This window comes from Mobula hypostoma, chromosome 11, assembly GCF_963921235.1.
Source record: "Mobula hypostoma chromosome 11, sMobHyp1.1, whole genome shotgun sequence".
Classification (NCBI taxonomy): Eukaryota; Metazoa; Chordata; class Chondrichthyes; order Myliobatiformes; family Myliobatidae; genus Mobula; species Mobula hypostoma.
This window is the reverse complement of record NC_086107.1, coordinates 8620766-8637516: the sequence shown is the minus strand read 5'-3', so window position 1 is coordinate 8637516 and position 16751 is coordinate 8620766. Positions and strand designations below refer to the sequence as shown.

Below are 16751 nucleotides of genomic sequence, written 5' to 3'. Positions count from 1 at the left end.
AATTAAACTTGGTCAACGATGTTTGCGGTTTATTTCGTTTTGTTTTGCTAATTGACATAGATGACTGTCTAGTTTACCAGAAGACATAAGCCACAGGAGCAGAATAGGGCCATTCGGCCCATCGAGTCTGCTCGCAAGTCTTTAAGTCTGCACTTCACTTAGCCACAGCGTCTAATATGTTCTTAATATGAAATAATTTTCGTAGATCAATTGACATTGATTAGGTGGTCATAATTCCTGTATGTTAATTGTTTTCTAATGTGGTTATAAACTCCAAATTTATTTCCTTCATCTTTGATTTTCCACATCCAAACTAAGGGGTAAAAATTATTTAAGAACATTGTGGGATTCGCTTTTAGGTATCGTCGATTAACCGAGTCCTTCGCAACCTGGCTAGCGAAAAGCAGCAAATGGGAGCCGATGGAATGTATGACAAATTAAGGATGCTGAACGGTCAGACAGGTGCATGGGGTACCCGACCAGGCTGGTACCCCGGAGGCTCCGTACCAGGCCACCCAAATCAAGGTAAGGGAAACTGCACGGCCATTCTTGTAAAGGCCAGCCTTTAACAGGGCAGGTGAATAATCCAGCCTGAAGCATTTCGAAATGTACTAGATCAGAGAACTTCAACGCCAGTTATTCATCTATTTCGTTAAGATGAACTACTAAGTAGAATCGGAATCAGGTTTAATATCGCTGGCATTGGCCGTGAGGTTTATTGTTTTGCGGCAACAGTACATTGTAATACATAATAAAACTATATACAGTATATGTGAAAATGAGATTAAATAAATAATGCAAAAAGAAACAAAAGCTAGTGAGGTACTGTACTTGGATTCATTATCCATTCAGAAATCTGATGGCGGTGGGGAAGAAGCTGTTCCAGAAACGACCCGAACCGAACAATTCAAGGAGACCTTATTCAACAGGCCTTCAATGACTAATCATTCGTTATCTATGGAATGTATTTCTTGTCTGCTTCTACTTCCAAGTTTAGGTGGAATGCAAAGATATTGCGAAAATATATTGCATTCGGGTAATCACGCGCGAAAAAAAAAACCAAGAGAGGAGAAATCCGGACAATCGAGCAGCAGAAACCAAACTAAAGAATGGTCTCTGTCCCATGCTACACCTGTCCGTCCCTGAACCCGTGAATTAATTCGCACTTGGGAAGATTTTCGAAACTATCCAACCCAGATAACAGCCAAATCACGCAATGACTGTTGTAATCGGTCCAACGGCGAGACCGGTCTTACTATAAATCCAAACAACTCTACGTCTGCACCGTGCCATTTAATGGCGTAAACGCATGCCAGCGTTGAGCAGAATTATACTTTATCTTCTGCATACTCAAATTATCTTGCCCATTGTGTCTTGTACCCGTCCCTTTCTCAATTCTGGACAACTATGAAAATTAATACTCGGCATAGCCCGGGACCTTAGGAGACCGAGTGAAGCGACCCCACTATTGGATTTGTATGGCCAAAGCTCTAATTTAACAGTCCTAATTTTAAAATATCATTCACCCTGTCGCAATAAATTTAAAAAAGACCTTCAATAACTAGGTTGAATTTTAATTAAACGCCTTTAAACCACATGTTTTATCTATTTTATCAATTTTTAACATCTTCAATTAGAAGCAAGTTTAAAGTGTTAAAGCGCGTATCCAATGTCGTAAATTAGAACGGGAACCGCAGTGACAGGGAGGCAAATGGGTTAAGCGACGCAGGAAAATCCCAACCAAACAGGTTAGAAGAAGGTACCAAGTTAAAATCGGTTCATTGGTGAATGGGCTATCCTTAGAATACTTCGCTGGAAGGTTAAGAGAGACAGAAATTTCAGTTATCAAGGACCAGAGGGAGAAAATGCTTAGTGCAAATTTATCTAAGGAAGCTTTTCTGTCCACATAATGACCATGCTGAGAGTGCCAGTGCGGAGCAGCTCAGAATATAAACAGCTCCCGGACCGGTCATCCAGAACAAAAAAAAATGTATATTCACATTTAGTTGCTTCTTATGTAATAGTGATGTTGCAACTGTATTCCTATGGCTAAACTGAGTTCCAACATTAGTGAAATATTGCAAGTTACAGGGATGGTTAGAGTTTACATTATTGTGTGTAACTTTCTTCGCTCGAAGCCCAATGCGTGGGTGACGTCGTTCATGTTTAAGGTTAGCCGATGTTTATTATCGCGATAGCAGCGAGATAATGTGCAGTGTAATTGGAAGTGATGTTACTCGCTGGGTTGGAGGGGAGGGTGGTTGGGAGGGGAGGATGATGGGGGGGTGGCGGTGGAGTGAAGCGTTTTTCTCAATCCTGTGTGTCATTAGCGAGCCTGTGAGTGACAGTCATCATGCCGGGAAGGAGGTTGTCCCGTCCACAACCTGCTTTTTGTTCACAGATTCGGCAACAGTGCGCGGAATATATTGTACAAAGGATGTTTCTGCCACACGCAAGAATTTGTTATGGGAACAATTCTGTCGCTATGTAATTGCTCATTAGAGAGCGTTTTGTTTCTCATTAAGCAACATGAATAAGCGTCTCGTTCTAGAAGACAGCTGTAGAAATGTTACACATGAGACCCCCGGACACCATATCGCACCACTTGCCAATTAGACATGTCAGCTTTCTGAGAAGCAGACAATATAAGAACGGCACTAAAAGATACACAGCAGCGGATTGCTTTCTGTAAAATATCCCCCAGCTTGTTATAGCACTCTTAATGAAGCAATCGGCGCAACTAACAAGGAATGTATTGGAACACAGGGGTGTTTGAAAAGTCCGGAGTCCAAACTTCTAAAACAACTTGAACTCGCCGCTCATCCCAGTGAGGGACAAACAAACTTTGCTGAAAAGACTGGGTAGCAGGAGACTCGGTAGTCTCCTGTTATTTCTGGCACTTCTAGAGGTTAAGTGGAGGGTTGGTGGATCAGGGAAAGCAAATATAAACAGAATATCTGGTACTTCCATTCAACACATTTTTAATTCCGAAGGCTCGTTCTAAGCCTTCGTTTCTATGGTATTTAGTATAGACCGGGCTAAGAATTATATGTAGGATATACTGGTTGGTGTGATTTCAATGAATTATTGGATATGGCGACTAATTTTTGAATAAATGATACTTTTAAGGCACTACTTTCGTTTAATGCAGACTAGAAGCCAAATTGTGATCATTCTATAGGTCAAGATTGAAATCGCAAACAGGAGTCACTTGGATGCTTTATTCCGCCCTGTGATGTGTTTCCGAGCGGGGTCGGGGGGCCACAGACGCGAAGTGACTGTTAAGGCTGTCTAGATATTTTCGGTGAATTATGTTGATTGGAATCCCTAGGGATAGTTAGGAAGATCCAAACTTGTTTACTGCAATTACACGGTAATGATGTTGGCGGAGGTAGAATTTGACAGTTGCCTTAAGTATTTAGGACCGTGCAGGCCGCGGGGAGAGGCAGCCCCGGCCTTGACTGCTCTACATTCGAACCCTGGGTGACTATTTAATAAATATACTCTCCGACAGAACCTAATGGGTGACTTCGGGCCTTAAACGAATCCGCATAGCGTCTGCGTATTCAGAATTATTCCTCACACACTGTATGCTCGAGAAACCTTGTATAGTTAGAGAACCCAGCAGCGCAGAAAGATCTCATTCGATCTCTCTCCGCTCGTAGCTTGCAGGGATAGTTTCCCCACTCAAATCCGTTTCTTTTTACTTTAAGCGCTGTAATGTGTGCAACGTTTATTGGAGCCTAGATAGAGTGGATGTGGAGAGGGTGTTTCCAGTAGTGTGGGAGACTAGGACCAGAGGGCATAGACTCCATGTAGAAAGACGTTCCTTTAGAACAGGAATGAGCAAGAATCTTTTTAGCCAGAGAGTGGTGAATGTGTGGAATTCGTTGTCGTAGACGGCTGTGGAGGCCAAGTCATTGGGTATTTTTAAAGCGGGCGTCAAAGGTTACGAGGAGAAGGCAAGGGAAAGAGGCTGAGAGGGGTGATAAAACAGCCATGATGGAATGGAGTAGCAGACTCGATGGGCTGAATGGCCCGATTCTGCTCCTTTGTCTTGCGGTCTTATGTTACATTACAGTAACACCGATTCCAGTTCAGGGGAACTTTATCAAGGATCAACTTTATTTACCATATACATTTACATGTGTTAGGGATTTGCTGTGGTGTCTTGGCGTTACATAGAAACTGACAATATTCAATGATTATACAAAATAAAGCATTATATAATACATTTAGAAGTACAGATATGGAATAAATTGTGCATAAATACCAGCACGTATTGACAGTGTAAACAGCTTTATAAAAAAAGTGGTTTAGAAGTGTTTACAGTGCAGTTCCATGACTGAAGGAATAGATAGAGGAGGTGGGGGAGGCTTACTACGATGGTCGATCAGATTATCTGCCCGGGGGCAAGAAACTATTAGATGGTGTGTATTTTTTCTTTGATTAACCCTTTAGCGCTTTCCACAAGGGAGCTTTTGGAAAAAGACAGTTTGCAGGGTGAGTAGTGTCCGCAATTATATTTTTCCTGCCGTTTGTTTTTGTCCTGGACCCATACAAGTCCTGCAGTGATGGTAGACGGCAGACAATGACCTTTTCTGCTGACCTGACAGTTCACTGTGGTTTTTGTACACTGTGAGAGGCTGTTGCACCAAACCAGACAGTAATGGCTGATGTGAGGATGCTCTCTATGATGGAGAATTGCACCATTGGCGGCGAGGTGAATTGGGATATCAGAGTCGTTGAAAGTGAGTCTTATTATTGAGAGTCCTTCATTTATTGGATTCAGCTTGTCTTCCCCTGATCCTGAGGTGTAATCACTATGTTCTCTTATACATTAAACAGAAGAGGGATTACATTACCAGTGATAGTCGGTTATCTCTCCGCACTGTTTCCAGCAGCAAAGCTCCCTCCATCATCTGTTATGAGATATCATTCCCCGGGATTATCACAAAGGCTCCCCAATCACGTTGTGAAATATCATCCCGTGGGATTATCCCAAAGGCTCTCCTATCATATGTTATGTGATATCATTCCGGGGGATATTCACAAAAGATGCCCCATCATAAATTGTAAGATATCATTCCGCGGGATTATCACAGGCCAATCTAAAAGTAAATCGGCCTTAATCGCATGATCAATTTCGTTCAGAAACTTCCCTTTAGCAAAGGCAACTTGCGAGGCCAACAGGGAACCTGAAATGACAGTTCCCCTCAGGAACTGGAGTCGCCAAATAATCGGAGGAAATTCTGAATCTGACCTATTTCCCGCAACAAATGAGAGACGTAAGCAGAAAATGGAAATAATTCACCCAAAGTAACTTCGATTCAGTTCCAGCTTGTTAAATATTTTATAGATTATCCCTCTGGCCAATTTGTTTCCATTGGGGATTTAATATTACTTAATGTCATTTGTAGCACACGAGTGTAAAGGGGGAACGAAATAATTGTAATCGGAAGTTATTCGAATTGTTCTAATAATCTGGTGGAGGTATAGTTTGTGGCATTACATTGCCAGGCGCTTTGTGAAAAGCCAAAGAACCAAACGTTAAAATGTGAACTATATACCGATGTTATATTATTTCCTAGATACGAATTACGGTAACCAATTGCAAACGAATTTAAGTTGAGTTCAAGACTTCTTCGTTATTTGATTTAGCCAAACCATGCGTGAAATATTACGGACAGGCGTTCTTAATTTCATTCGATACTTCCTTTTAAATATACAGAGCAAGGGTGGGAATGGTTATTTTAATGCCCGAGTTCTAACGAATAATTCCTCTCCAGATAGCTGATCTTTGACCAATAAAGCGACATACAGCAGATGTAGCCCTAAATAATAAGCAGGAGACCTTTAGGAATATCCACACAACTTCTTAGCGCTTCAGATCCTGCTCGTGCCGGGATGTTTGAGCAGGTTTTTAAAAGTCCATTATGCGAAGCACAAGTCAGGGGTTAGATCTCATAGAAGGAATATGGTTTCAAGACCATTTATGTCAGCCGACAGAAGGGAAAAATAATAGCAATATCGAATCTGACAATAGTTTAAGAGAGACATCTCTATCAACCCCATCCTTCAGTCTAGGGACTGCGACATTCTCCAGCGAATTAAGGGTTTAAGCATTGCTGTGACAGTTTTTTCTAATCTTTTTTTTCTTATATGACTAAAGCTTTCTACAGGATTTAGACACTTCCCTTTCACAAGGTTTATACTAAAAGCCGGTGTGTTTCTCATCTGAGCTTTTGCGCTGAAAAGTGCCGCAATCCGTTTGCTATCTTCTTGCGTGTTTTCCGCGTGAATGATTAAGACACTGGGAAACTAAGGAATGATTTTATTTCCCAGAGCCTTATTGTAAAAAACAAATCCTAACCCCAGCGTCAGTTGGTCTGGCTGTGGGATAATGGGACACACATTTATGCTTCTATCTACGGATTAGCTCTCAGGAGTAACAGCACCAGGGACCGGGGTATTGAATTGGGTCTTTCGGAGATTTCAAACCGCCCTCCCCAAAAAGAGACATAAAAGAAAGATAACTTAATTGTCTGTCGTTTGCTGTGTGTGTATTTTAATTCCTGTACCCCCTTTATATCCAAGACAACCGAGAATAATCGGTTTATTTCTGAAGGAATTGACAATATTATTGTGCCTTACGTCACCTGTATTCAAATACAGTATAAACTGGGTATGGAGAGCTACAACACTGTTCGCGTACTTTAGAGCATGTAGATTTTGTTTGTTAAATTCGGCGACAATATAAGCTTAAATGTTGCATTCAGTTCGGACTGGGGATTGTTGTTGTTATGTATTAATTTGAGCTTTAGCAACAGTTATTCGCCTTGATTCGTCAGACTTGGTTTATAGCACTCAAACCCATAGCTTTCGCATTGCGTTTAGAAATGACAAGAAGGAAATGCGACTGTAATGTGGAGAAGAGTAAGGCAGATCAACGGGCGCTCGTTCCCCTGACCAGTTCTAGGGATCGGATATTTGGGGAAGGGCGAGGGAAAGCCAGCTATCCCCCTGAACGAAAGCGAAAAGGGGAGATCAACCCACACAAAATGCTGGAGGAACTCAGCAGGTCAGGCAGCATCTGTGGAGAGGAATAAACAGTCGACGTTTCGGGCCGAGACCCTTCATCAGGACTGGGTAGTTAAAGGGGTAAACTGCTAGAATAAGAAGGTGAGGTGAGGGGAAGGAAGGTGAGCTAGTTAGGTGCCAGGAAAGATCGCTGGCTGTGGTAGCGACTCTGGGTGGCTACATGGTCGGAGAGTCAAGGCAGCGGAGATCACAGAGCGGGGAGCAGTGAGAGAGGGTCTCACTGAACTCGGGTCGAAAGGGAAGATTTACATTTCTTCAGGGTAGGCATCCCTCGAAGAGACTTCGCAGTGGAGAAGCAAAATATAAACACAAGAGATTCTGCAGATTCTGCCAGAATCTCTTGTGTTTAGAAATAACCAGATCAGATGTAAAACAGACAGCCGATGGCGTGCGGGAGGAAAAATCACGTAAGTCACAAATTGGCCCGGGAAAGTTGTGCAGGCGCAACACGTTGTAACTGCAGACATTGCACGGGGAAAATTACATCCACAGAAGAAGACATAAAATGGCATTGATTAGAATCGGGTAAAGCAGTCCAGAGGTTACGGAAATCGACCCAAAACATCTGGCGAGCCTCCTCAGCAGGCAAAAAAAGAGTTTTGGAGGATGTAACAATATATGTAAAAGTTTATTTTCTATTCGCCTTTTTTCCCCTCTTTTCTCGTTAACAAATAGGCTCTCATTCATACTGAAGTTTCTCAAATGCTTTCGCCCATTCTGCTTCTATAGAATGTATACCCGTAAATAGAGTTGAACAGACCGGCTCACAAGACAGTGATTAATGATAGTGTCGCACAAAGGTTAACATACTTCACTGAGGAGTCTGTTGACTGTGATGCTTGTGTGACAATGCGAGGGGGACTGCCCGCCCGAAGAGAATCCTTTTGTTGCCGCCCCGCGATGACCAGCGATTGTTATTCTCGAAATTCTGCCCACGAACATTTGCCAACCTTCTGGCCCGGGACTTTAAATGATTTTCGTTCTGTGCTGGCATTGTGCGCTTGAAAGGCGATTCAAATGTTGGCGGTCACTGCAAAAGACATTAAAAACCGCCCATATGGTGGTCAAAAACATCGATACAATATCTATTTCAAGGCAAATTCTTTAACCCTCCGGAACATATATATATATAGTTGCTTTGGCGGTGTAACACGGATTTCTGTGAATTCCTTACGGGCTGCGTATAAACGTCGAACAGCAGCGCAGTTTCTTTATTTTATTATTAATTAACAACTGTGCGGAAATCGGCGAAAGTCGTAAACGATTGACTCCAACGGACACGTGACACAATAATTCTCGCAGTTTCAGCCTCAATCGCGCTTTAAAAGGATTCGATCAACCATGAATCATATGAAAATTGTCATCTCATAAACCTTGCGAAGATGTCATTGAACAGTAATATTGACATATGTTTACAGGGTTGTACTGGCTTTGTTGCAGGAGTTTAATAATCTGAAGTATGTGCTGACAGATACACTTCAGCACCGCAACACTTGTTCAGATCTTTACTCCCTGCCATATTAAAATCAAATGCCATCCCGAGCTTTCAGACCCCGCTTCAGTTAACCAAAGTGATTTATTACAGCGATCGTCACAATTCAGTTCCTTTTTTAAAAAAAAAGTACTTATGTATCACAAGTAGCGAGCAGTCCTTTATTCTAAATATAAGAAAATTATAGGCTGTTATTAATGATAATATAATTGCAGCCATGCTCAACCGCTGGAGGCCAAGATTATGAGCTTTCAGGCAAAGCTTCTACTTAAGATAAACGAACAGAGAAATTCCGGAGTTTGAACTTCTGGAATGTACAGCCTATAAACTTGGTGGGCAACTTAGCGAAGGCAAGTTTGCTAGCGATAACTGTAACAGGAAATATAATTACCGGGATACACTAGTCTGAGAAGGAAACTTCAACGGACCGTTGTTTCAAACGTATCAGTAATTGATTTGCTAATCAAAATTCAAGATTGTCTCCATTACACGAGTGTAAAGGAGAACGAAATAGTTTTTACTCCGGCTCCGATGCAGCACCCCCAAAAAAAGCCGCACGAAGATAAGGAACCCCCAAAACAAAAAAAAACATAAGATAACTTATATACATAGATTTATTGTATGTCCATAAAGTGACTCGAGGCACAGGTGTATTTGTACATAAGGTGACTGACAGGAAATGTTAGAGCAGTGGTGGTTGGGGGTCTGGAGAGGTGGGTCGGTGTTAATCAGCTTGGGGAGAGTAACTGTTTTTGAATCTGGTGGTCCTGGTGTGGATGCTATGTAGCCTCCTCCCTGATGGGAGTGGGACAAACAGTTCATGAGTAGGGTGGGCGGTATCCTTCATGATGTTACTAGCATATGGAATGAGATACTGTACAGTGCGTCATTTAGACAGATCGTGCCATACAAGACAGGAAATGTAGAGGAGGCTTGACGGAGACGCAGAGCAGGGGAGACGATTTAGCAGCAAATGATAACTTTAATAATAGACCATAAAATAAAAGCCACCAGGGGCTACAAAACAAGAGAGAACAGATACTAAACACACCAGGCAACCAGGTGAACTGTAGCCAGGAAGAGTGAGAGCCGGGAGCCATTGATTGAGGCTGGGCAGGTTCAACGGGTGAACAAGGACTGGGGTTAAAATAGGCTGCTGGTGATGAGTCTGGAATGAGCGACTGTTGAATCCTATTAGATGGGTGGGGACTGGCATGAGCAGGCTGGGAGTTGTCAATGGGCACAGACCTGACACAGAGGCGCTGATGACGTTGAATGGGAGATCAAGAGTTCACCATGTTAGAACATTGGAGCAGTGCCTCTATCAGACCATTGTTAGACTGGCGGCTGTCCTTATTGCAAACACAGGAGCAGAGACATAAACACCAGGAATTCTGCAGATGCTGGAAATTCAAGCAACACACATCAAAGTTGCTGGTGAATGCAGCAGGCCAGGCAGCATCTCTAGGAAGAAGTACAGTCAACATTTCGGGCCGAGACCCTTTGTATATAGGGTAATGTGGGTTAGCTACTTCTAAATCCATAGAAGTTTCTATGCTAAATTTATTGTTGTTAATAACTTGGTTTATGGAACGATTATCAGCAGTGTGGAGGGGTCCATGTCCAGAGATTCCTTCAAATTTGCCATGAAAGTTGATCAGGTGACTAAGAAGGCATATGGTGTGTTAGCTTTCCTTAGTCAGGGGATTGAGTTCAAGGTAAAGTTGCAGGTCTATAATACTCTGGTTAGTCCACACTTGGAGTACTTTTGTTTGCCTCATTATATGAAGGATGTGAAATGTATAAAGACAGGAGATTTATCAGGATGCTGCCTAAATTAGAGAATGTGTTTTATGAGAATAGGTTGAACGAGCTTGGGGCTTTTCTCCTCGGAGCGAAGGAGGATGAGAGGTGACTTGATAGGGATGTACAAGATGATAAGAGGCATAGATTGAGTGGATAGCCAAATACTTCTCCCCAGTTCAGAAACAGCTGATATGGGGGGGTATAATTTTAAGGTGACTGGTTGAATATATAGAGGGATGTCAGAGGTAAGCTTTTTACACAGAGAATGGTGGGTGGCTGGAAAACCCTACTAAGGGTGGTGGTAGAGGCAGATATTTAAGAGACTCTTAGCTAAGCATTGATTGTAGAGTAGGTTAAAAGGTTGCCACACCATTGTGGGCTGAATGGCCTGTACTGTTCTACATGAAGAAATGAAGTTTGCCCTGCATCTGTGCCGAGCTTTGCGTGTGGTTTTCCACCTGGTTCCAGTAATCAGGTACCCCCTTGGCCCATAGGAATGCAATAGTTCCCATGTAGGTCCAAGAAATGATCCAAAAATCTCAAAAGACATGGCCCACATCAGCTAGATGTTCCCGTCTTTCAATTTTAGGTTACCTTCATGGAAATAAATCCTATTAATGATTTGTTTGTTGTTTAGTTACGAGTGGGATAGAATCTGGCTTATCTAGTCTGGGTTGGAAGTAGGATATCCGATTTTAGTAGAGTTGAGTGAATATAATGAAACACACTCTTCAAAACAAGAAAGATTAGATAATATAAGTTGAATCATTTAACGAGGTATAACAATGTTTTGGAATGGCTTCTTCCCCTCCTCCATCAGATTTCTGAATGGACAATGAACTGATGAACACTACCTCACTATGTTTGCTCTCCTTTCGCACTACATTTTTAAATTTTTATATAATGATATATAAATGGAACAGAGAACATAGAAAAGTACAGCACAGGAAAAGGCCATTCGGCCCACAATGTTGTGCCGAACTAGCTAAAAGCAAATCAAAAACACCCAAACATGAATCCCTCCTACCCACACCATGTTCATATCCTTCCATCTTCCTTCTATCCATGTGCCTATCCAAACATATCTCAAAAGCCTCATGTATTTGCCTCTAACACATGTCAGGCATCTACGACACTGAGTAAAAAATTTACCTCTCACGTCCCCCTTGAACCTACACTCTCTCATCTTCAATGCATGCCCTGTGTTATTAGATGTTTATATTATGTAATATTTCATATTATAATTTATGGTATATTTTATGTATTATTCCGTAAAACAACAAATCGGTGGTTGTATGGTTAAAGAAACAGGTATGGAGAAAGCCCAAGGAACAGATGTCATTTGGGAAATATTTTCACTTGGTGAAATAAACTGTTCCTTAAGCTGTAGGTTCTCATTGACACCGATGCGCACACTCCTCGCAGAAGTAGCCAAACGGTACTAATTCTCGCTTCCATTATTAATATAGATGGTTGTCAGCAACAGGAAGGCGGCGGTGAAAATACCAATTCCATCAACTCCAACAGCGATGATTCAGATGAGGCGCAGATGAGACTTCAGCTGAAACGGAAGCTACAGCGAAACAGAACATCTTTCACCCAGGAACAGATCGAGGCTCTGGAGAAAGGTAAAGTTAAGGAGAGGAATTCAGGGGAAGAATGGGTAATTGTGTGTGTGTGTGTGTGAGAGAGAGTGTGGTTTGTTTGTGTGTGAGTGTAAGTGAGAGAGGAGGAATAAGAGTGAAAAGCAGAGGTATAATGTTGAGGCAGAGAATGAGTGTGAGTGACAGAGAATGAGAGGGTGTATAAGAGTATGTTTTTATTATGACACAGACAAAGGTCCATCTCTAAATACCTCTGAGAAGGCAACGATGATGGCACTTTGCAATCCATGCAGTGATCGATAGGTTTTCAGACTTTAAGGGAATCAAGGTGTGTAGAGTTGTGCAGAAAAGTCTGGCATGACCTTATCGAATGGCAGGGCAGGTACAAGGGCCAAGTGACCCACTACCATTCCTATTTCTTTAGCTCCAATGAAGATCCTCTCATTTAAGATTAAAGATTGGCTTTAGTGGTCACACGTACATTGAAACAAAGAGGGAAATGTGTAATTTTGCTTTAACGACCAACGCCTGTAAGGGTCACCATGTTTCCAGCACCAACATAGTATGCCCACAACTTACTAACCCTCACCCATACTGTATGTCTTTGGAATGTGGGAGGAAACCAGAGCTCCAGGAAGTCACGGGGAGGACGTACAAACTCCTTGCAGACAGCAGTGGGACTGCTCGAATGCTGGTGCTGTAAAGTGTTATGCTAAGCACTACACTACCACGATGCCTGCCATTGGTGGAAATTACGAGGACTTGAACCCACAATGATGAAGAATCACTAGTGTATTTCCATGTCAGGGCGGTGTGAGACTCAGAGTGGTGATGTTCCCATGGACATGATACTTCTGTCCTGTTCCAGTCTGCAGGTGCCAGGTTTAGAAGGTGCAGCCACATCCAAGATTCAAGATTGGTTAATGTCATTTTCAGTACACAAGGAAGAACTAAATAATTGTTACTCTGAATCTGACGCAGCACAGTAAAAAACACAAGTTAAAGAACACAATGATAATATAAAAACGCAATAAATATAAATAGATAAGACAGCTTATACACATAGATTGGTTGTATGCCCATAAAACAACGCTAGGCATAGTAGCTTCTGTACATAAGGTGACTCCAACAAGAAGTGAATATGTAGTTGTGGTTGGGGGTGTGGAGGGGTGGGATAGTTGGTGGATCAGCCTTACTGCTTGGGGGAAGTAACTGTTTTGTGACTGGTAGTCCTGGTGTGGATGCTACCTGATGGGAGTGGGACAAACAGTCCATGAGCAGGGGTGGCTGGGATCCTTCATGATGTTCCTGGCATTTTTCTGACATCTTTCTGTATATATGTCCTTGATGGCAGGTAGGCTGGAGATGAGTCAGTGCAATGCACCTTTATGTATGTTTTGTAGCCACAGACACTGGTGACAGAGGAAGAAATGTCCAAAGGAGTATCTACCAAGTGGCATTCCTTGTGCAAAAGCGACCATTCTCTGGCCTTTGTAGCCATGATATTTACATATCAGATCCAATGAAATTTCTTGTTAATGGTTACTGCCCCTCAATTGTGTACAGTGCAGAGAAAATTCACAAGGATGTTGCCGGGACATGAAGAATTGACTTATAGGAAAACACTGAATAGGTTCAGTAGTAAGGAAAGCAGATGCAATGTTAGCATTCATTTTGAAAAGACTAGAATATAAAAGCAACGTTCTTATGGTAGGGCTTTATAAAACCTTGGTCTGACCACATTTGAAGTATTGTGAGCAGTTTGGGCCACATATCTAAAAAAGGATGTGCTGGGATGAGAAAGAGTCCAGAGGAGGTTTACAAGAATGACCCTGGGCATGAAATGTTAACATGTGAGGAGTGTATGAATACTCTGGGCCTGTACTTGCTGGGGTTTAGAGGAATGAGGGGGATCTCACTGAAAGCAAATAGAAACATAGAAAATAGGTGCAGGAGTAGGCCATTCGGCCCTTCGAGCCTGCACCACCATTTATTATGATCATGGCTGATCATCCAACTCAGAACCCCGCACCAGCCTTCCCTCCATACCCCCTGACCCCCGTAGCCACAAGGGCCATATCTAACTCCCTCTTAAATATAGCCAATGAACTGGCCTCAACTGTTTCCTGTGGCAGAGAATTCCATAGATTCACCACTCTCTGTGTGAAGAAGTTTTTCCTCATCTCGGTCCTAAAAGGCTTCCCCTTTATCCTCAAACTGTGACCCCTCGTTCTGGACTTCCCCAACATCGGGAACAATCTTCCTGCATCTAGCCTGTCCAATCCCTTTAGGATCTTATACGTTTCAATCAGATCCCCCCTCAATGTTTTTATTTTATTGGAGAGAATGTTTCCAACAGTAGTAGAGTCTAGGACGAGAGGGCACAGCCTCAGAATAGAGGGTCACCCCTTTAGAACAGAGATGAGGAGGAATTTCTTTCACCATGGAATTGATTGCCACAGACAACTGTAGAGGCCATGTCATTAGGTATATTTAAAGCGGAGGTTGATTGGTTCTTGATTAGTAAGAGTGTCAAAAGTTATGAAGGAGAAGGCAGGAGAATGGGGTTGAGAAGGAAAATAAATCAGCCATGATCGAATGGTGAAGCAGACTCAATAGGCCAAATAGCCTAATTCTGTTCCAATGACTTATGATCTTATAGGTTAGAACTTTATTAATTGGAGTGCAGGATTCTGAGAGGAGATCTTATAGCGGTATATGATATTATGGCGGGTATGGATGGGACGAATGCTTGCAGGCATTCTCCCTTCTTTTTGGTTGAGACCGAGACCAGAGGTTACAGGCTTAGAGTCAAAGGTGAAATACTTAAGGGGAATCTGAGGGGGAGCTTCTTCACTGAGAGGGTAGAGCGAGTGTGGAATAGTGGTGGATGCCAATTCTATTGTAACATTTAAGAGAAATTTGGACAGGTACATGGATGAGAGAGGCTTGGAAGGCTATGGTCTGGGTGCAGGTAGATGGGGTTAGTCAGTAGACCTGGCCGGCACAGGCCAGATGAGGCAAAGGGCCCATTTCTCTGCTTAGTGCTCTATGACTCTCATGTTAATGGGAGTTCGATTACCTAGCAGCACTGAGGTATTTGCACTCTCATTGGATGTGACCATTGTTGAACAATCTTGCAAATCAAAACACAGAAAATGCTGGAGGAACTCAACAGATTAGGAAGCATCGATGGAAATGAATAAACAGTCAATGTTTCAGCCCAAGCCCCTACATCGGGACTGGAAAGGGAGGGGGAAGATGAAATAATAAGCAAGTGGGGGTTAGGGAAACAGCACATGCTAGAAGCTGATAGGTGAAGCCAGGTGGGTGGGGGAGGGTGCGACGAAGTAAGAAGCTGAGAGGTGATTGGTGGAAATGGTGAAGGGCTGGAGAAGAAGGAATCTGATAGGAGGAAAGTGGATTATGGGAAAAAGCAAAGGATGAGAGGTGTCAGAGGGAGATGATAGGCGGGTGAGAAGAAGACATAAGAGGTCAGCGTGCGAAATTGAAGAAGAGGGAGGCAGGAGGGAGAAAATTACCGGAAGCTGAAGAAATCAATGTTCATGCTGTCAGGTCGGAGGCTACTTTTGCAAATATTATGTCTCGGGATCAGCCCAGATTTGCACATTGTCCATTTCCTGTTGCACGCGGATATAAAATGTTACATCTCAGAGCAGAAAAGAGTGAGTTAAAAGCGCTATGGAGAGAGTGAGTTAGCAGGAGAGTGGTGTGTGACTGACAGCGAGTGAGTTTATGGGTGAGAAAGCATTGGAATTGTATACTACATGACAGAGTGTGTGAGAGAAATTTTTAAGAGAGTGAACGTTTGCGGGTACCACGATGTAACACTGGCCATTGAAGTGTGAGTACGTAATGAGAGTGAAATAGTAAGTAAGGGAAAGTAAAACAAAGAGGATCTTAGAGAATGCCTGCATGAGAGTAAGAGAGAGTACATAAAATGAGTATAGAACATAGAACAGTACAGCACAGTAATGGGCCCTTTGACCCAAAATGTCAAAGTTCAAAGTAAATTTATTATCGAAGTGCGTTTGATGGCTCTGAATTGATCGCTGAAATTCAGACGAACAGGTGAGGGAGATCTCATTGAAACCTATTGAATATTGAAAGGCCTAGATAGAGTGGATGTGAAGAGGATGTTTCCTATAGTGAGGGAGTCTAGGACCAAAGGGCACAGCCTCAGAACAGAAGGACATCCCCTTAGAACAGAAATGAGGAAGAATTTTTTTAGCTGGTGGATGGTGAATTTGTGGAATTCATTGCCACAGCCTTTGGGTATATTTAAAGCAGAGATTGATAAGTTCTTGATTAGTTACTGTGTCAAAGGTCACAGGGAGAAGGCAGGAGAATGGGTTGGAGAGAGGTAATAAATCAGCCATGATGGAATGGTGGAGCAGACTCGATGGGCTGAATGGACCAATTCTGCTCCTATGTCTTATGGGCACCCCATACTACTTTGAGATTCATTTTCTTGCAAGGCGTTTATAAGAAAATAAAGAAATACAATACAGTTTATGAAAAATTATGCATGAAGGCTGACAAACAACCAATGTGCAAAGGAAAACAAATTGGGCAAATAACACTGAGGACATGAGTTGTTGAGTGAATGCATGAGAGTGGCAATGGGTTGTCTCTGCCAAGCACAATGCCATATTAAACTTATCCCTGTTGCCCGAGTATGATACCTATCCCTCCATTCGCTGTATATTCATGTGTCTAAGTATCCA

At 42.5% G+C, this 16751-nt stretch overlaps 1 protein-coding gene across 2 annotated transcripts in view; it reads left to right on the top strand.

Annotated features, from left to right (window-relative positions):
- Positions 1-16751, top strand: part of pax6b (paired box 6b) — a 34491-nt gene that overhangs the window by 8793 nt on the left and 8947 nt on the right. For both annotated transcript variants that reach the window (XM_063063124.1, XM_063063125.1), the window contains 2 exons: positions 360-525; positions 11869-12027. In XM_063063124.1, coding sequence (XP_062919194.1) covers positions 360-525; positions 11869-12027 — 325 coding nt within the window. The remainder of the gene's footprint in view (positions 1-359; positions 526-11868; positions 12028-16751) is intronic.